General features: G+C 29.1%; 5 protein-coding genes across 6 annotated transcripts; all 5 read right to left on the bottom strand.

Annotated features, from left to right (window-relative positions):
* Positions 1-96: 96 nt before the first annotated feature.
* Positions 97-2878, bottom strand: LOC126838867 (protein KTI12 homolog). Its single transcript, XM_050573631.1, has 7 exons — positions 2572-2878; positions 1968-2019; positions 1841-1893; positions 1196-1379; positions 937-1048; positions 545-607; positions 97-360 (listed from the first exon to the last, which is right to left on the bottom strand). Exons 1-7 carry the CDS (start codon positions 2732-2734, stop codon positions 133-135), a joined length of 855 nt encoding a protein of 284 aa, XP_050429588.1. The 5' UTR covers positions 2735-2878; the 3' UTR covers positions 97-132.
* A 588-nt stretch (positions 2879-3466) lies between these two features.
* LOC126838868 (platelet-activating factor acetylhydrolase IB subunit alpha1-like) lies at positions 3467-5331 on the bottom strand. Its single transcript, XM_050573632.1, has 4 exons — positions 4816-5331; positions 4378-4584; positions 3963-4088; positions 3467-3866 (listed from the first exon to the last, which is right to left on the bottom strand). The coding sequence occupies exons 1-4, from the start codon at positions 4861-4863 to the stop codon at positions 3624-3626; spliced, it is 624 nt and encodes a 207-aa protein (XP_050429589.1). The 5' UTR covers positions 4864-5331; the 3' UTR covers positions 3467-3623.
* Positions 5332-5536: 205 nt separating this feature from the next.
* On the bottom strand, positions 5537-8656 carry LOC126838866 (ribonuclease P protein subunit p40-like). Its single transcript, XM_050573630.1, has 7 exons — positions 8451-8656; positions 8249-8393; positions 8044-8178; positions 7442-7558; positions 6739-6913; positions 6176-6316; positions 5537-5715 (listed from the first exon to the last, which is right to left on the bottom strand). Exons 1-7 carry the CDS (start codon positions 8562-8564, stop codon positions 5562-5564), a joined length of 981 nt encoding a protein of 326 aa, XP_050429587.1. The 5' UTR covers positions 8565-8656; the 3' UTR covers positions 5537-5561.
* Positions 8657-9238: 582 nt separating this feature from the next.
* On the bottom strand, positions 9239-10462 carry LOC126838298 (electron transfer flavoprotein subunit beta). Its single transcript, XM_050572619.1, has one exon. It carries the CDS (start codon positions 10267-10269, stop codon positions 9508-9510), a length of 762 nt encoding a protein of 253 aa, XP_050428576.1. The 5' UTR covers positions 10270-10462; the 3' UTR covers positions 9239-9507.
* Positions 10463-11612: 1150 nt separating this feature from the next.
* On the bottom strand, positions 11613-13548 carry LOC126838954 (uncharacterized). Of its 2 annotated transcripts, none has more exons than XM_050573771.1 (5): positions 13452-13548; positions 13307-13338; positions 12274-12396; positions 11959-12198; positions 11613-11874 (listed from the first exon to the last, which is right to left on the bottom strand). In XM_050573771.1, the coding sequence occupies exons 1-5, from the start codon at positions 13499-13501 to the stop codon at positions 11816-11818; spliced, it is 504 nt and encodes a 167-aa protein (XP_050429728.1). In that variant the 5' UTR covers positions 13502-13548; the 3' UTR covers positions 11613-11815. The 2 variants fall into 2 exon arrangements, with proteins under 2 accessions (XP_050429728.1, XP_050429729.1); XM_050573772.1 differs by having other exon boundaries at positions 12001-12198.
* Between the last annotated feature and the right edge of the window lie 8527 nt (positions 13549-22075).

The raw sequence follows: 22075 nt of genomic DNA, 5'->3' as shown, positions 1-22075 counted from the left end.
TAAGGATCAATAAAAAATAACAAGGCTAAAACTAGTATACAAACATTAAATTTAATAAACAAATAATATATTAACATCAATATGTTTTTTCTTTGTATAATTTGTTATATTATACAAAAAAGGCATAAGCTATCAACATGTAATTGTCTTATTAAGGAACTGTACAAACATATTTATGATATTTTCTTGATCGTTCGTTGATGATGGATGACTTTTGGCATACGATAAAAATTGTCTTCTGGACTTGGCGAGCTGTATTAGAGATATGTTTTTGTCGAGCTTACATAAATATTTCCCTTTGAAATCTGGAATTTCAATGTTTTCACCTTCTTCTCCTTGCTTTTTCAATGTTATTATAGACTGAAAAAAAAAATGTTGTTATTTAATATCCAGATAGTTTTTTTAAACATTTAGCGTAATCCAAGTTAAATAACTCTTGGCATCAAAAGCATCTAAGCCAAATAAATAAGCGTTAACACTGGATTATAACAAATTGGTTTAAACCACGCACTAATTTTGTTAATAGATAAAATGTTAAACTCACATTAATTACGTCTTGAGTTTTTTTATCCAAATCGTACAAGTATGAAGTCGAACTTAAAGGTGTCTGTTGAAAAATTAAAAGGTAGCAATAATTAAAATTACAAACTTAGAACTAAGACTAATAGTGTTGGCCAACATTATTTTTTATTAAACAGATAAATATATATTGTTTTAATTTTTACAATACTGATAATCAAAAATTCAAAATAAAAACTGGTGCATTCTTAAAAATGAGATTCAATAATCGGTTCGATACCACTATAAGTCGTTACCGATATTGTTGGCCAACACTAAAAAACATTATTGTATTTAATGTTTAAAAGTGTAACATTTAAAAACAAAATTCTAAATAGTTTATTTGTAGCTTTCCTATGATTTTTGGGATTTACTAACATTTATAGTCGCCTGATTGGGTTTAGGTGCGGCAACATCAAAAATAGCTTTCCGTATATCTTCTGAAGGCAATGTATCGTCCAACTGTAAATTTATTAAAGGTGAATCCCATCTAAAATCAAATTACGAAACACTTAAATTAGCTATACAGCATAAAATTTAGAATATGATGGTTCAAAAAAAACCTAACATTATACATGTTTGTTACGTACCTAATAAATTGTAATAATTATTATCAAACAAGTTAAACCTTGCTTACCTATTTGAATGATTGGGTTCTTCATATCTCATTACGAGATCATTGAACGTTTCTTGTTTATATCGATCATTTTCAGGTCTATTCTCATTTAACTGCCAAGCACGTGTTGAAGAAATATCACACACAACTAAACATTGTGGAGTACTTAGACTTTTCGATGAGCAATATAATTCATATCTGAATCCTGTAAAAATATCAACTAATTAATTAATAAAGTTTTACATTAACCAGTAATTAGTAACAAAGACGTGATACCACAAATTTACTAGAGGCGTATCGAATTACAATTTCTTATTGAAGAAATTAGGAATAAAAAAGGTATTTGTTTCTAGTCCTTATGTTAAAAAATAAAAAAGTTTATGTCATGTGATTTAACCAATGAGAAAGTAGTTATGAAAAGCCAAAAATAATTGTTAACAGCAATACAAACCAAGTATAAACTTGTATAGACATATTTCAATTAAGAAATTAAAATTAAATGTGAATTTTAGTACTTTATCACTGGTGAAATCACAATGTCAACTAAAAATATGCTGCCACAAACATATGTATTAAAGTACAAAAACATTTTAAACATTTTTATACGTAGGCATCTTTACTGAAAACCTTGTCTGAGCGGTAACAAATAAACTAAGAAGAACAAACCTTTTATAAAATTTCCGGAATCTAATATTACAATATTTTCTTTTGTAAGTTTCCTAAATGGAAAAATTATACATTAGTTAATAAATCAAAATAATATTACAATAATCATTTTAGAAAACTAACTTACTTAAGAGCTTCAGAATGTAATATTGAGCGTAGCTGTTTTTCTTTTTTCATGTCTGCAGCAAGCAATCGGTTTAATTAAAATTGTAGGTGTTTCATATAAAACATATCATATTATATTTATTGTATTATAGCTTTACAGTATGTGGCTTCACACAGAATAAATGCAAATTTATAAAACATAATATTTTTTAAGAAAGGATAGATCTCAAGCCAGAGCAATTAAATCATTAAAAAAAATAACTGGAAATATACAAATTAAAAGGATATTATAGTAGCTTATATGTAAAAAAGATTCAAAAGAAAAAGTTTGATGGAAACTATAAGGAATTTTAAAAAACAATGCACGTAAATATTGTAAGTTTCTAATACTATTGCCAAAATAGTTACTAAAAATATATACAGTAAGAATAATAATAATAATATGTACGAAAACCGACACCGGTTTCCGTTGTTGAGTGGAGTATCTTATTATAACTTTTAAGAGAATATTGCCATCCGAATTATTACTAATATTAGGAACATTGTTTAATTGTTTACCTAGGTAGGTACATGAATATACTTTTGGATAAATTAGTAAAGAATGTTTGGAAATATCAAATTTTTACCTAAAAATAAAATATTTTTGTCAACATCCATGTGTGAAATAATTTCATTATCCGATATCAAAATAACATCCTTGTTCAACTTTTCAGTAAAATATTTTTGAATCTCGCCGGCCCTAGTGGTCTTACCACTACAAGGTAATCCGACCATCAATATTAAAGGCATGTTTAATGCGTTTATACAAACAAATTTACCAGAATGCTATTGTATTAATTTAATACGAATTTAATTTAATAGTAAAAATTAAAATAAACGAGAAATGAGAATAATAAATATTGAATAATAAACATAAGATTATGGTCTTATCACGATTCTAGATAGTACTATCACGGATTAAAATGTAATCATTTAATAATTATTATTGGGATAACACCACTCTTACCAAAGTCTACAACATTCCATGGGACAGCTGTCACTTGTCCTAATTCACATTATTTCCCCCATCAGTAAGGCCCACCACAAAATGCCAGAAAAAAATCAGCCAGAACAATAGAAATTCAGAAAGTATTTTTAACAGAGTTTAAAAATTGCAGCATATAAGGTTATCCGTTATGGAGATACAATTACAAAATAAATTAATTAGGTACATAATATACAAAAATAAGTAATTAAAATTCCATAATTTTTTTTACACCGAAATACATCTAGTGGAAAGTATAGTACATAGTTGAGAAACTATTATCATGGACCGTAGAATTTTAAAAGTTTTTTAACTTGACTTTAAATCTGTAAGCTCCTCCTAAGACTTTGTAGTCTGCAAACCTAGCGAAGCCGTTTTCTTTCAGTTCTTGTTTCAAAATCATGTTTTATAGTATTACTATAAAAAGTCCATAATAATTACAATAGGCTAATTATGTACTGCATAAGAAATATACATACATTTTATTCAACAAAATTAACAATGTTTTTATAATACACAAAAATTGGTTCTACAAGTTACTATTATATATTAAACAGTTTTGGACTATATAATTTGGACAATAAATATATTCTTAGTACACCAAAAAAAAAAAGTTAACATAAATAATAACAATTATCAATATTTTTTTATGTGTTACTTATTAAGTATGGCTAAAACTTGAGGTAAAATAGGATTAAAGATTTTACGATAACCCAACTCTGACGGATGCAGAAAATCTGGTGCATCCTTTTCACTTAACGTACCATCTTTTTGTAAAATGTCAGGAATTATGAGATTTACTCGAGGAGTTTGCTTCACTTTTTCACTAAGAACTATGTTCACTTGTTCAGCTTTTTCTCTAAAAGGATTGGGATGTGGCCCACATGGTAAAATACCCTTATAACGTAATCAATAATTTGGCAATTAATTATCATTTCATACAATTATTATTATTATACTTATTATAACATAGAATATTGTATTAGTCCTTACTATAATAAATATATTGCATTCAGGAATTCGTGATGTTATTTCTTTTGTAATTGTCAATATTCCTTCGGATATATCAACAGGAGAATTACTATCCAAATTATTTGATCCAACATTAAGAATACACACCTAAAATAAAACGAGGGTTATTTTAATAGTTAAGGTTAAAATAATATAAGAGCAGAGGTTTGGAGTGTAATATTAACATATTTTTATATATATAATATAATTTACATGTATAATTATTAAAAGCACGTCTTATAAACAGCTTAAACAATATGTTAAAAATTTATCTTTTATTAATTTATTTATTTTTTGGTTGTTTACTACAAAATTATCAGTTATTCGTTAAACATTTTTAATGTTTAAATAATAATAATTTTCAATGCAGGAGCAGAGTAAATGTCTTTTTACAAACCTTAGGCTTTATATGGTCAAGAATACCGTTTTGCACTCTCCACAAAACATGTTGGGTGCAATCTCCTGAAATGCCAAAATTGACACTATTTAATGGAACAAACTTTTCTTTCCATATTGGACACCATTGAATACATTCTATTATTGATGCACCGATCAACAAGATATCGGGATTTTTTGATTTGGCTTCGGCCACATGAGCTTCGTGCTTAAAATTAACAAATGTAATTACAATATAACTAATAAAGGTGGTACCTATACTAATTAAATAAAACAAATTGTAGGCAAAATCGATTGAGTTAGGCAGTTGTTAAGTACTACATAAATATATAATATGAATAATTAATTTAGTTTACAAAGATACTATTATATGCGTACTTGATTATTAGTGACTATTTTTTTTTTATTTATTACATTTTTTTATATAAAATTTACCCACTTGCATTTTCCAACTTTCAGAGAATTCTGGTACAACACAAGGATTCATTTTTTAAAAAATATAAAATCCTGCTCCAAATGTGTTATAATGCTATAAGAAATTGTATGCTAGTATATTTAATATGGTTGGTCAATGTACTTATTGAAATTAAAATTAACGAACAGAAAGTAAAATCTATAGTTTCTCAGGCAATATATTAATACTTTGTTTTGTATTTTATCCTATTAATTCTTCTTATCGTCTACCATCCGGTAAGATAAATCTGATAAGAAACTGGCGATTGGAAAAAATGGTCTTTGGTAAAGTACGCAATTTGGGAAAAGTGGTGTTATCCCACAGTCAGGTTTTGAGTTTTAGACCTATAAAGGAATATTTTTAGGTCTATGATATTGTATGCATTTGTAGAGGTTTTTATCGATTATGTTACTATAGAGTAACTAAGTCATGGCTAATTGAACTTTGGATTTTTCAAAAACTTATAATATCTTTGTTGCAATTTGTTTTATTAAAAACCCCATATAAATATGTAAATAGACCCTTCTTATTTTTGTTTGCGAGTTAAAACTGTTCAGTTTTACAGACACACGTTTTATACAACAAAAAAGTGATTAGAAACTCTCTTCGGATGATTCGATACTGACCATTTTTTAGGCTTTAAAAAATAATCACTGTTTTGAGTATTTAATATTTTAAAATTGAAATATTAATGTAGTTAACTCAATTGTTGCAGTCAAATAAATATATTCTTAATAGTTTTTACATCTAGAACAATTAGAAATAAATAATGTATCGTCAGGATTTAATATAATAGTTCGATGACTACAGTTGTACGGAGTATTTGAGAAAGGCTCCATGTGCACCGATATCCATAAAGACTTGCCTGAATTTTTCATAAAATTCCTATGACATAAAAATTCAATAAATTAATTATAGGTACTTTGTATCAACGTTTCCATGGAAAAATTACAAAAACAACATTAATGCAATTTCCAGGAAAAGGAAACTAAATTTTTAATTCAACTTTTTTGTAACTTATTTACTATTGTAGTCATAAGACACATTATGCAACTTTAGAATTTATCTAATATGCTAAAATAGTACAAAACCTTATATCCCAGTATCAAAGCATCATTAAATAAATACATTTTAATTTGATTTGTACGCCCATATTAGTTATCTTAACAATATTTTTTTTGATTTAAACATTTGTTAGAAAAATTTGTCATCCACGTTAATATTGTAAAAAATGATAAACACAAAAATGTTGTTTACAACCTTTTGCCTTGGAGTTGATAAATAATTAGTATTGTATGTCTCTCGTAAATTACAAAAGAAAATTACAATCACATTTCAAAATTACCTCAAAGTATTTAACAATGATTTTACTTTGCTTTTAGTAAAACACCCTGTCCAATTTATTTGAATTATTTGGCTAACATAATTTGAATTTGATTTTATGAGTTTTCCATCTGGTAGTATACAGGCTGAATTATCGTCATCTCTAAACAATAATACATCAACAGTTTAGTACATAATTAATGAAGAGCTAACAAATACATTGACATTTTTAGTGGCACGATGTTATGAGAAATAATATAGTATCATCGGGTTCTTGGGTTTGATTTCTGCAACACTATACAGAAAGGAATGCACAAGGCCGAAACGCCCCCTGACTATAATACAGTCTTATTAATACTAATTTTGGATACAATTTGTGTAAATATATTGAAATTAAAAATATTTACTCAAAAAGTAATTAAAAAATCAAAACTGAATGTCTCAACTCAGTGTATATCGGATATCCATAGGTATAAGCGCTTAATTATATAATCATGCACGTAGATATGTGGCTACATCAAAATATTAAGTTTGCTATACTAGCAATAATACTTGATACAATTTTTAAATGTTTTATAACCTTACATCTTTATGTCTAAACTATAATATGATAACCAAGTATCGAGTAAGGTAGTGTCTTTGCCATTTGGTACAGTCATATTGTATTTCCTTTTAACTGTCGACCGAGGAAAACATTCTTTAACAATCATTCCTTTATCGTGAAAATAAGACGCTATTGATGAAGGACAAACATCACCACCTGGAATTTATATATGAAATATCATAAATAATAAATTTAAAATATTTTTATTATACTCTATTGTATATGCTAAAATAATATACAAAAATTTGTATATTATGAAAAAATTATAAGAATCGCTAAACCCCTAAAAACAAGATTTTAGACAATAATTTTTTCCTACACATCTTTTAAGATTTACTATCATCCTGTATCTAAGTATTTTTTCGAGTATGGATTTTTGTTTTTTTAATACATTATTTACTATTATTTTTTTATTCAATTTTACGAATTTGAACTGTACTATTGTTCACCAAACACCATTTTAAAACTATAGATACAAATTATAAGTAAATAATTACTTATAAAACAGAAAATAAATAAATGTAATAAACCTAGGGAAGCAAATCTGAGAAGGTATTCATTTTTTATTTAAAAATGATTAAATATAGACTATCTTCATACCATTATACCTTCTCTCTGAACCCTATTTGATGATCTATAAAATCCAGGCAATCCTTACAATCAGTAAAACAAAATAGTGCTTACTATGAGGTTCCCAATCGATAAGAATATCAAATTTAGTCTGACTAGCATCAAAACAATCTTTAATGCGTTGATAATGTTTACTATTCACTGATAAGTCCTTGAGGTTGAGAACTATTTCTGTAAACATATTAATTTAAACCAAATTAAAATTATATATATTTTTTAAAAATAAATACATCATAAAAATTGGTATATTAATTTTTTTAATAGCCATATTGTTACAACAACTATACCAAAATCAGTTGTCTATTATTTTCTCTTTACTATTTAGTATATTAATTCTCATGCTATATGATGCTTATGAATAATTGTTCTTGTTGTGCATTTCACTTCACTCTTTAAAAAGTCAAATTTTTAAGACGTTTTTCTTACTCAAGCATTATAATTTATAGCCAATTATATCTTTTTAGTTGTCTTATCACATTTTTACACCTTTTTTCATCGTCACAAAAAAAGCAACATTGGCTATACTTAACAATGCTGCTTCTTGCTATATAGTAAGCACACTTAGTATAAAAATATATAAAATAAAATAAATATCAAATATTATATCACATCAATCAAATATGTATCAAAATTAATTTTTAAAATACATTACTTACTAGAATCATTAACTGGTAAACAAATACTTTGGTAGGAATTTTTCGTTAAGGACATATGTAAAAAATTATCGTTTGTAATTGAAATACAATCATCAAGTCCAATACGAGTGTTTAATGAAATAGCTTCCACATTACCTAAACAATAGAAAATAAATATTATATTATACTATATTTAAGACATAGGAGATTGTATTAAACGAATCACCATTTTTAACAAAGGATTGAATAAACACTGGATCGATGATTGAACCTAATGTAACGTTTTGTACAAAATAATACTGGCTGTTATTTGAAAATACGGTTTCAAGATCTTTCGGAATGTTAATAGTGTCAGTTAATAGAACAGAGATCTAAAAAAGAAAAGTTACATTATTTAATACTGTGATTAATAACTGTAGTTTACTTACAGAATGTGTTAGTTCATATTTTTCAATGTCAGCAAACTGTTTATCCCATTGTTTCTTCAAGTAACTGTGCCTATTCAAGGGTGGATTAAATTTGAATAATTCTGGCTCAATCATGATCAATTTTTACGCTGTTTGAATTCAGATTTCACTTTATTGTAGTTAGTAGGTAGTTTATTTATTTGGTTTCAACTATATTTATATTTATGCCGGTATAGTTATAATTATTATTATTATAGTTATAATGAGAAAAGAATTGTAAAGTGATAACTATTATCACCTAAGCCTATATAACCCTGATTTTATAAATAACCTGTTAAATAATATGATTTTATGAATAAAAAAAATCACGGAAATAAGTCTAATTTGCATGTACATTGCAAGCATTTTTCATTCCTTGTTAATCAAATAATATGTACCATCTGGGGCAAAAAAACAAACTAAGGCAAACCGCATAGGATGCTGCAGCATACATATCTGCCACTCTACGCATGTTACCATTTAATTTTACTCTAATTTGAAAATACTAATGTTCCAACCTATGTATTTTATTTAACGTGGACATATTAAAAAATTAATACAATTTTGAAAGGTATACCTACTAAATTACAAGTATAATGGCAAACACGGTGTCAGAGAAAAAATATATTGTTCTCATTATTAAACAACCTTTGTCCTATGTATCTCAATGATTCATGCTAATAGTATTCAACTATGTTGACAACAAACCTTACACTACTTAGCATGTTTTTTTTAGTAAAACGTCTAGACTATAGTTAAAAAAAGAAAAATGTTGTTTGGCAGCATTTATTTATAACAAAATAATATACTTGGGTACACAATTTGTTTTTTGGAAATTAATATAAATTCTGAATTAACTAATATTTACTATAAAAATATATTGTATATAAGCTATTTACAATTACATTTTTGTTAAAACAACAAATATATTTGAATAATATTAAATACTTGTATTGAAAAAAAACCCCAACTTATTTTTGAAAGTTACATATGTATAAATAATATAAACGAACACATTCTAATCAACTGTCAATACATATTATATGTGACCTTTTTCTTTTAATTTTGCAACTAAACTATCTACATCCGGTAAAATTGACCCTGCTTGTCTTGTAGGCGGATCTTCAACACTCAGCACTTGAAGCCGCGGGGAAATATCTACGCCCACATCGCCAGGAGTAAGCTTTTTAATCGGCTTCTTCTTGGCTTTCATAATGTTGGGTAAAGTCGCATACCTCGGTTCGTTCAAACGTAAATCTGCGCTAATCACTGCCGGTAGTTTAACTTTGATGGTTTCTAAGCCACCATCGATTTCTCGTTTTACAGTTACATCGCTACCTTCAACCTTGACTTCGGATGCAAATGTCGCTTGAGGCCAATTCAATAAAGCTGCGGTCATTTGAGCCGTTTGATTAGAATCGTCGTCGATTGCTTGCTTACCAACAATGATTATGTCAATTTTTTCGTCTTGTGCAATCTTTGCTAATATTTTCGATACGTGTACAGGTTGCAAAGTATCATACTGCGCTTGCGGCACTTCTACATGAATTCCCCGATCTACACCCATAGCCAAAGCCGTTCGCAATGACTCTTGGGCCTGTGGTAGACCACAAGACACTGCGATCACTTCAGATGCGAATTTTTTTTCTTTAAGGCGTACGGCTTCTTCGATGGCGATCTCGTCGAATGGATTCAGACCGTGCTTGACTCCATCGGTCACAACGCCTGATTTGTCTGGTTTCACTCGAATTTTCACCGCATAATCAATTACTCTTTTGACTCCGACTAGTACACGAGCCATAATCAATAAAAAAAAAAGAAAAATCTAACTAAACTAACAGATTCAATTTAACAAATTGTTTTATTTGTAATAGCTTCAACACACTTTGCCTATAAAACAAAAATAAACCAACGGCGAGATTCAGGAAATGAAAATTAAAATCCGTGTCAATGTCCAATGACGATTTCGCGTATCGCGGGTAAGAAATTATCAGTAAATCATTCGTCTTATCAGAAATACAAATCTAACAGCTGAGTAATTAATGTGTGAACATCCAATCAAAACGCACTTCCTGGTTCCGTCACTAATAATGTCTATAATACTCTAATATTAGGTATATTTTTTAAAACATTTTATAGTACTTCTGAGTTCTGTAACGAAAACCCATATACAATAATAATATTATACAGTAGCCGTGTCCCGGTTTTACAGACAACAGTACAATGTGCAACCACATCAGGTAAAACCACGATTATAGATAAAATTATAACCCGACAGCCAATTAATGTCTATGCTAATCTACAGCAGTTAACGGCTGTACAAGTTCTTATCAAAGCTATGCAATACTATATATGCAATACTCGTGGATTATTCCTAGTAGTAAATGTAAAGTAGTATAGTTGTTCCTAGTAGTAAAATAAAAATAAGGGGATTGCACGCGGTCTGTTTTTAAGGAGTTTTGTATAGGCAATATTTAAGAAGAAAAAAAGGTTTTAATAAATTTCGACCATGTCAATTATGTCACCGGTTAATTTGTATATGCTTCGGGGTATTATTTTTAATTTAAATAATTTTTTCTATGAATAATAGCCATGTCGGTTTTTTTTTTACCAAAAAGCCATACAAAATTTCGACTACACAAGATGGTCCAATTACAATTCTGTAAAGAAATTCGTGTCTTCGGCTATTTTACCGTGTTATGTTGGAATTTGAAAGTTTTTCAATATTGAAACCCAACTTTTTTACATAAAAAGAGCAAAAATCTGTTTCCTGCATAACTTGGTAAAGTTGCCAAAAAACTCGTGTATCTTTACAGAATTACAATCGGACCATTCTAAGTAGTCGACATTTTTTCTGGGTTTTTGGTCTAAAACGTCAAAAAACAGACCGCATATTACCACAATGTTCTTACCTAAATCAAGTTATAATGAAGTAAAAGAAAAAACGTTTAAAAATAAACGCAATTTTTAGTGAAGTTATTAATATATTATTTATTTGGAAAATTAAATTATTTACTTACGCTGTTAAAGCTGTTTAACATAAAATAATAAAAACATATTATTATTAACACAATGTTCATATATCAAGTTGTAATCAATGTAACATTGTAATTAAAGAAAAATATCGAAATATTGGTTTACAAGTTCTTATTACTCATTCGCAAGTCAATTAATTAAGTTGAAACGGTTATAATAATATAACTACTATAATATACCTACATGCTCTACTAAGATTTTATTCTAATATATAATTATGATCTATAGTCTTCCTCCTCTTCAAGTAAATAGCGTGCTGCTTTGTCGGCATTCCGTTTTTTTATTTTTAACCAATCGCGAGCATAACGTACTCAATTTTTCACAACACCATGCATAGTAGTGCCTTTAGGCGACACTTGTAATATTGAATCTGAAAATTGTGCAGATAATTTCAAAATTAATCATCAGAAATATTTTCCATGGAAATGAATGCCTATACTCGTGAATTATTTACCCAAAACTAAATCATGCAGTTCGCAATTTTTGGCAGCTTTACCTGGTTTGCTTTGGCTTGTATTGGTTTCCTTTTCTTGTAATCTATCATTTCTTGGCCTCCTGATGCTGACTATACAGGGACCCCAATCTACTCTTATTACTTCGTTAGCTTTAACTCCTGCGACTTCTTTGCCGTTGATACATAACGCATCGCCAATAAACTCTAGGGTTACACTCCCTTGGGTATAAGCCCAATGTCCTGAAACGTTTTCAATAAATAAAATGTTATATAAGGTATGGAAATAATTCGACCCTGAGGCCGAATTAAATTTACTTGAATATTCACTGCCATTATATGTAGTGATGCCTACAATTACGTCTGGCGTTCTTAAATATGTTTTTTTGCCGACCTTAATGAGTCCACCTTCACTGGAGTCTGCATTTAAATTATGATCTCCTAAATGGATTAAACTATAAGTACTTTAAACAATATAATACAATGTGTCATTTTTGCCATAATAGCATCAATTTAGGATTTACTCAAAGATTTCTCAAATTTCTAAAAAATAAACAATTTTTTAGTGTGAACTAGTAATGAAATTCATACAGCTGTGTACGTGCGCTGTGTTGAAACAGTATGAATGTATTTCTATAATGTTTAAACAAGTTTATACAGCGCTTAACATGGACAAAAGTGAAAAAAAATTTCCTAACTTTTCTACTTCAAAATCGAGAATAATACATTAAAAAATGTACAACATTTTCAATCTAAAATTACGGAACGCTTTTTGAAAAATGATTAATGGTTTAATTATGAGGGATAATTTTTTTATAGTACAACTGAAATACAGTAAAATATTAAGGAAATACCGTTTACACTTTACCCACAAAAAAAATGGACAGCGTTGACCTATGCCGTTTTTTTCAAAAATCTATACCAAAACTTTTTTTTTTATTAAGAAAACTAAAATAACTGCTAAACCCGGATAACAAAAACACAATAACTCAATAATAAATGGTTGGCTTGTACTATTTAGATTTATATTAGTTATTTTCATTGATTTTAATAATTTTATTATGTACAGGACAATGAATTGCAAACTTCATATTTTAGAAAAAATTTGTATGGTTATTTAGTTGTAATTTTTCTTATAACATTATAATAATATACACCCAATCGACCAGTTCTATCTTTCAGTAGAATATTCTCAAAAAAGTAACTGACATGCAGAATAGAGAACTTTTAGTTTTATACATTTAATCTAATAATACAAAATAAAATTAGTCGTGAATAAAAAATTCACTTTTTGTAGGTATATACAGTACGTAGTATCAACTCTTTTATTATAAGATATTATTATAGTTACCTTCTTCTTTAGGTACTTCACCGGCATCACACCTGTAAAGCAAACGTATATATTTAAAATAAAAATGAATTCACGAAAACGCTATATTTTATGAACTATTTCCAAACGGTTCTTTTAAAAAGAAATAGTTAGAAAAAATACTTACGCCACGAATGCTGCCACACTGAGCAAAAGAATACATTTAATATTTATCATATTAACTGTTATAATATACGGTTTAATTCTACTGTACTGTGTTACGACTGAACTGTGAATATTCAGTGTTTTCAGTACTTAACAGACCAAAGTCAACGATTATGTCTACAATTTGGCGATGCAAATGGTTTTAAGTTTGTTTGCACAAATAAAATACATATTAATACGAGAATTTTATTGACGTTCATTGCAGTGTAAAAATATTACAAAAAAAATTGTATTTGCTTAGAGCATACAATTTTTGCTATGAATTTTTAGTCAGAAATCGTGCCCAAAAAGTACTATGAAAAGCAAAAAAAAAAAATTACTACTTTCTTACTAATAGTTTAAAATAGATAGAGATTTCAAAATACCTTTGTTTGTATACAATGATGTATGGTATAAACGTTTCAATAGTTATGCGTTGGCTTCATAACGTTTTTGTCTTTTTAAGTATTCTAGGATAAGTTACAATTTGATATTATAATAGGGTTACTCTTATAGTGAGTTCACTGGAAAACTGGCTACACTAAAAATCCCCCGTTATGTTGATTCCCCTGGACGTGTTGTAAGTAAACCTTTCCAAACTATTTTCTATAATAATCGTGTTCAGGACGTCGGCAAATAATAATAAAACAATTAATACAGACAGAGACTAACTATCTTAAAATAATTAGCTAAATTCGCCTGTACATTGCAAGCATTTTGCATTCCTTGTTAATCAAATAATATGTACCATCATTTTTTTTGGCTATTTGGTCCAAAACGTAAAAAAACAGACCACATTTCTTAATACCACAATGTTCTTACCTAAATTAAGTTATAATGAAGTAAAAGAAAAAATGTTTAAAAATAATTGCAATTTTTAGTTAAATGCAGGCATGTTTTTCTGAAAAGAATAAATAATTAGTACACCTGACATAATATACTGCGAGTTAGATGGAAATAGCACACAAGTCCATTTAATTGGCTTATAAAAAATAGTTATGTAAGATCGCCAATCGAAAATTGGTACCAATTTATTTTCAGAAAAGACATTGGTTGGAGCGAAAAAAGTTATTATTACTAGCTGATAATAAAACAAGGTGTAAATAACGACAGAGTATGAAATTGCATAATATTAATGTAAATTAGGATACAAAAGTTTATTATAGGGTTAAAGGGTACAAGCTTTTATTTATTTAATCCCGACAAGTAATCAATTAATAAAAATATGATGGTCATTGGAAACATGGCGTATTTGAAAATTAAATATTATTTGAAAGATGCCAGTTTAATTCAAAAAGGAAAACTATAGTTTTTTAAATTTAACAGTGAAAGTAAGAGGTTTTTTTAATTAATAAGAAATACTTGTTGACCTGTAAGATAATGTAAAAGTGCAATTCTCACACAAATTCACCCTTATACAAAACAGTATTCTAAATTTGCTTGAAATTCTTGAATTTATGATTTTAATCATAAATGCTTGTTGATTGAAATAATTAATTGAGTTGATACATCTCCGTCTAAAGATTATATTTTAGTTTCTTGTGCATTTACTTATTTTTATAAAAAAAGAAATTGTTAGATTTATTATTACGAATCTCTCAAAATGTCCAAATTGTTCACAAACTTAAAAAAAATTAATGGGTCAATGTGTGATTGAGTGATGGTAAAATTTATCGAAAGAATAATCGCCTGCAGGGCTAGTAGGGGGGGTCATTGCCCGATATTGTTTTTCACTGTTAAACCTAAACTTCTCCTGAAGAGAATGATATATTTGTTAAGTTTTTTTAAGAGAAATAAATTTAATTTATAGCAGATTTAAATCCAGCGTTCTTTTTGAGACACCCTTTACTTAATATTTATGTCGATTTGAAATATACTATGTCTAGCTACTATATTATACCATCAAATGTTGTATATAAATTAACGGTCGTCACGACGGCCGTTGTTTTATTGTTACCATCAACTTGTCTTGTTTTTACTGTTTACATGTTTTGTCTTAAGATTTTTGTGTTTATCAAATTCAACTTGTTTATGTAATATTTGCCTTGTTAATTAATTAATTATCAAAAAGCATATCACCAATGGCAGTGTCCCGGCCGAGGAACAGGTACGGAAACCGTGCTTACTTTGCTTCTCTAGGGAGAACATTGTGCATGCATTCAGGGTTTGTCCGGAAATGATAAATATATTGTTCCTATTGAAGACGGCAAGTCAATTTTATTCATAACCATCAAACGAATCAAACAGCTCAAACAGCTGTGTTAAAGGTCGAAGAATATAATTTAAATAATTTTTTTTTTTAAGTACACTAATAATGTAAGTATACCTAGATACTTTTTTAAAACAATTTAATTAGTCGGTCAAGTAGATACATAGATACGAAATTGGCCAAGTCTGTTTTATGCCTCATCCAGAAAGGTCATGTTTCATTTACATGGTATATTATATACACGTTTGTATACTTACTTAATTGAATATTGTTGTTTTCAATAGCCGTACAAACGAATTTGGTTGATGGAAGGAACAGGAAACGTCTCCATGTGGAAAATTGTACTTGAAAAGTTCAGATTACACGCCGGTCGCAATAATGTTCAAGTATAGTAAGTATACATTTAGGCGACCACCTGAGTTGACAAGCTGCCGGTAAGTGTATTATTAACCAAATATTTAAATTAAAAATTATAATCCATATAACATAAAATACAATACATTGATACTAATTAAAAATACAATCGCGCAATTATTGTCGAACGAACAAATTAGGAAACGACCGTTCGCTCGGTACTACAGAAGTTTAATGGTGAACCAAGTTTTTACTTCATTGTTACTGAAGTATGAGTAGATTATGCGAAAAACAATACTTGGGAGCCGAGTACTGGAAATCAACTGTGATGGACTTGGTTCGTTTTTGCTCTGAACCTTTCACAATTGTCATAAACGATGTAATTTAACTGAGTTTTACTTATTTGCATACGGCGAAGTTAAAAAAACCGTATATTACATACTATTATTATCTGTACACAGTAATTACAATCGGTCAAAAGGTTGGTATTTTCCCCCTCAAACTAAAACCGTTTAATATAAACGATTTTCAATTTTTTATATTTTTTTTTTTATTACACTAACTTTTTAACAATTAATACTATATGTTTTATGTACACTAAAGATATTTGCTGCGGTTTCCACGACGGGTCACTGTGGCTACGTGACGTTCAATACAGATAACTACTTGTGTTCAATTTACTTTTATATGCATATATACATATCTGCGGTTCGTAATGAAATATATATTTATTTCTATATTTTTAATTTATACTTGGTTCATTTTTGACATGGACATGTCTTGTCGGCCAAGACAATTTTGTATCCATATGCTCCTATGTACTAGTTAATGGTTCTTCTCTAGGCAAGAACAAAATAGATAGAGTGCATGCACCGAGCACTGTCAAGCGAGAGACCAAAGCCCGTGCCGAATACAAAATGCGTTACTGTAATGTATAGTATGTTACTTATTGGCCTTGCTTACTTTGCTTCTCCAGGGAAGAACGCAGTGTGCATACATTCAAGGCAATGGCGGCGCAATGATGGGTCACCGGCAAGAAACGGGCAACGTCTTAATGTGGAAACTTATAAAGTTCAACTTGTATGCCGATTGCAATTATATTCAAGTATGGTAAGTATACATTTATTTTAGGCAACCACCGGACTTCACAGGCTGCCGGTAAGTGTATTGTAAACCAAATATATAAATTTAAAATTATAATCCATATAACATAAAATGCATGTATACTAATTAAAAATACAAGCGCGCAATTATTGTCAAACGAACATATTGGAAAACGACCGTTGGCTCGGTACTTTTGAAATGATTGAAGTTTTGATAGTGAACCAAGTCTTTACTTCATTGTTACTGAATACATTATGCGAAGAACAGTATTTGGGAGCCAATTACTGGAAATCAACTGAGATGGACTTGGTTCGTTTTTGCTCTGAACCTTCCACAATTGTCATAAACAGTGCAATTTAATTGAGCTTTACTTATATGCATATTGTGGAGTTAAAAACCCATGTACTACATAATATCATTATTATCTGTCCATAGTAATTACAATCGGTCAAAAGGTTGGTATTTTCCCCTCAAACTAAAACCGTTTAATATAAATGATTTTTCAATTTTTTTTTTTTTTTTTTTTTATTATACTGTAATTTTTTAACAATTAATACTATATGTTTTATGTACACTAAAGATATTTGCTGCGGTTTCCACGACGGGTCACTGTGGTTACGTGACGTTCAATACAGATAACTACTTGTGTTCAATTTACTTTTATATGCATATATACATATCTGCGATTAGTAATGAAATATATTTATTTCTATATTTTTAATTTATACTTGGTTCAATTTTGACATGGACTTGTCACGTCGGCCAAGACAATTTTGTATCTTAAGACATTTCCATATGCTCCTATGTACTAGTTTTTGGTTTTTCTCTAGGCAAGAACAAAATTGACAGAGTGCATAGGTATACCGAGCACTGTCAAGCGAGAGACCAAAGCCCGTGCCGAAGACAAAATGTGTTACTGTAATGTTTAGCACGTTACTTATTGGCCTTGCTTACTTTGCTTCTCCAGGGAAGAACAGTGTGCATACATTCAAGGCAATGGCGGCGCAATGATGGGTCACCGGCAAGAAACAGGCAACGTCTTAATGTGGAAACTTATAAAGTTCAACTTGTACGCCGATTGCAATCACATTCAAGTATGGTAAGTATACATTTAGGCAACCATCGGACTTCACAGGCTGCCGGTAAGTGTATTGTAAACCAAATATATCTAATTTTCAACTATTATTAGCGCGCGTGCGTTTGTATTGTATCTTAAGAAATATACATGTCCCTTTATAATTCCCCTATGTACTGGTTATTGATTCCGGGGGCGTCACTTCTTTATATGTTATCAGCTATTTATATATTTGATTTAAAACCATCGTGTTCAGTGTAACCTAATCATCTTTTTTTCTGATGTAAAAATGTCTACTTGCAAATTTTCTTCTGCCATGCAATTTCAACAGCACGGAATAAACTCATTTACGGCATGGTGTTGTAAAAATTCTACTAATGTAAGTATTCCTAGATATTTTTTTAATAACATTTAATTAGTCGGTCGAGTACAGCAGCGGCCAACGGCAAATGTATTAAATATATTTCAGACGTAAGTAGCTCTTCCAGCTGCAGCCACGGTACCAACACCGTCGCCACTACACGTTGAATATTGGCCTTAGACTTGCTTAGTTTGCTTCTCTGAAGAAGAACAGAGTGCATGCATTCAGGGTTTATCCGGAGTCGATAAATTGATTGTTCCTATACTGAAGACGGTAAGTCAAAATTGTATTCATAGACATTAAACGAATCAAACAGCTGGTTTACAGGTAGGAGAATATAATTTAAACCTTTTTTTTTTTAATACTCTAACTTTTTATAATGACATTATATATTGTTGGGCTGGTTTTTGCAGGTTTCCACGACGGGACACTGTACCTACGTGACGTTAAATATACATAAATACTTGTGTCTTGTGTTCAAAAAGTATCATTAAGTATACATTTAGGCAACCACTGTGGACTACATAAGCCGGTAAGTGTATTATGAACAAAATATTTTTGAACAAATAACGTGTTCAGTGTAAACCTAAATTGTAATTTATTCACCTAAATGTTTTTTTCTGGCGCGAAAACGTCTACTTGCTAAACGCAAACGATTTAAATTGAAATGCAGACTTACAAACGAACGTGTTAGAAGCAAGGCAGAATAAATGTCAAAATTCAACAACACGGATTTTACCCATTTGAAGGTATCATTAGTAAAAATTCTAAAAATGTAAGTACACAAAAGCTGCCTATGCCAAATGTATGTATTTTATTCGTAAGTAAATATAGTGTGTGTGAGTGTCTACCACACAAGTTAAACCAAATATTAACCAAAATTTAACTTAAAAATATTTTAACTGTATTAGGGAAAAAATAAAAGAAGTGCTTTCCTCCAGCAACAGATGATTCAGACTTGACAAAAGTAAATTTTTGTTGTTGTTAAAGCAAAACCCATATTGACTAATACAACAGTTTATTCGTTTCCAGAGTTAGCAACCGATGAAGTTTGCAATCCTTAATAAGCAAATTTATTAGTAACAATAAGGATATTCAAGACATCAGGTTTCTAAAGATCATTTCTAAAGTGTGTAATGTATATAATATACGGTAAGGGCAATATATGGAATTTAGAATATATAACACTTTTTTAAGTAAATTTAAATAAGCTTAGCGAGCTAAGTGTCCGACGGTCAAGGCTTGAAAACAATGAAACGATTTGATGTCAAGACAATATATCTGGAGTTTATCGATTTTACTGTTCCCATTGAAGACGGTAAGTCAATTTTATTCATATAAAAATGTCAAACGAATCAAACAGCAGAAGTAAACGATTTTAAGTATCTAGGTGCCAACATAAGCAACATAAATCACTGACCAGTGATAATGTGAAATGTGGGCAGGAATATGAGAAAAAGCCAGCTGTCATGGAGAGAAAATTATTAGAAAGACTGAAAACAAAGATGCTGGATCGACAAAAGCAAGAACAAATTAACGCAGTTAGGGATAGACCATTCTAAGTAAAATAGCTCACAGGACAGAGAGAGAGAGTTGGTTTTATTTATTTATAGTGACAATATATACAGTAAGTATTTTAAAAATGTATAGCAATAAAACTAAACAAAAACTATAGTAATATAATTTAAAGTTGAAACATTTTAATGATTTAATCGTTTTGCAGCTAATGGTCTTAATGGTGGCCTCTAAAGAATAGAAGTAGATTTTATTCTACACTTTCAACGAAGAAGTTATTTAATATAATTCACTATTATCAATTATCTATCAATTGGACACGGTGGTAGAAATAGAATTGAGTGGAAATTCAAATGTAAAAACTTACCATAAGAGAAACATCAGCTAAGGCTTTCAAGCAACGAAAACAGGTAAGGACGAACAGAACACAGTCGTGGTGAGTAAAAGATGTACTTGTCAAGTTCAATCGAACACGGTCAGTACTGCAAGAAATATTTAGGTATAACATTATTAATTTAATTGAAAACATAAACATTAACGTTTAATTTAAATATATATATTTTCACAGTCGTGGACTAGGCCTTTTTAGAGACGTTTTGAGCGACACGCCGGACGTGAAAGTTAAACGTTTGGTTTGTCGGCAAAACTGTTCTAAAAGGGGAAACCACGCCAAAAAAAAAACGAGCCTTGTACTCTACCTCAAAGGTGGTTCGGAAAAGAGTATATAATATTAGTATTACACACAAACACCTCAATCATACAAGTACTCTGTAAGTAAGTCAGTCAGACTTAACAGACGGGCATCACCTATTTGTAAAATAGATTACTAAACAGACTTATACAAGGACGGGCTGTGGTTTGCTTGGTGTAACAATTGTTGCCTATACTTGGCTCCTGAATGGAGTAGTATATATTTTATTAGATATAACAAAATCGTAGGAACGGACTTGTGATGTTAAAAATAAAACACTTATAAAAGTAAAATTATAACTACCTCTTATTGATTTGATAAGTATAAGTAAACTGTGTAATCTTGGCAGTTCAGAGAAAGTGAGCGGTACGCTGTATTTTTTATGAATAAAATTGTTAATATTTATTTGTGTAATAATGTATAAAAAAAAATTGTTAAAATTTATTGTATAAAAATCATTATGACCATGTACAGTTAAGCTGATCCTAATCTAACCGGCGAACAGTTTAAACAATCTAAAATAAATATTCTGGTCATTTTTAATACAGGCACCAAATTGAAGGATACATAAACTGTATAAATTTTGCCCTTTGTTATAACTGTTTAATAAATTCGTCTTGTAATTTTTGTGTCTAAAAATATTCGATTTTTATCTATTAAAATTAAACTAATGTGTGTATAATAATTATTTTTGTATTCGATTTGCCTTGTTAATTAATATTGTCAAAAATCATGTCACTGAAAAAAGTGTCCTTTGTACACTCGTATCGTATTGTATTGTCATTTTTAAGTATTATACAATACTATAAAAATGTACGTCTAATTTGCAAAAACAAAACAAAAATGATGTAAATTATAGTGTTGTATTTGAATAAGAATTAATAATTATCATCATTAAAATCATAACTATATTCTACATATATTATAATGTATTATTATTACTACAATATGATCAAAAACTTAAATTTAATAAAATAAATAAACTATTATAAATATTGACAAGTGACAACAGTTACTGCTAATGGTAAACCTAGGAATTTGCAAAATCGACAAAAAAAAAACTGTAAAAGTTTAATATATTTTGTGTTGTAAATAATAATTAAATGATATAGAACAGTAGAAATTAAAAACACAATAATACATCTGTGTGTACAAATCCTAAAACAAATTAAAAATAATTCATGTCGATCAATTGTAGAAAAAGAATAATTATTACATTTTGTCTTTGAAATACTGTATCGACACACTGCATGGTATTATAGTCGAGTCAAATATAGTATTCTATTATAACAGTTGAA

Source organism: Adelges cooleyi, unplaced genomic scaffold (assembly GCF_023614345.1).
Source record: "Adelges cooleyi isolate 19-005CV unplaced genomic scaffold, UGA_ACOO_1.1 ACOO_flye_CR_arks_rails_tigmint_CR_PRNA_30, whole genome shotgun sequence".
In the NCBI taxonomy this organism is placed as follows: domain Eukaryota; kingdom Metazoa; phylum Arthropoda; class Insecta; order Hemiptera; family Adelgidae; genus Adelges; species Adelges cooleyi.
This window is presented reverse-complemented; position numbering and strand designations above follow the sequence as displayed.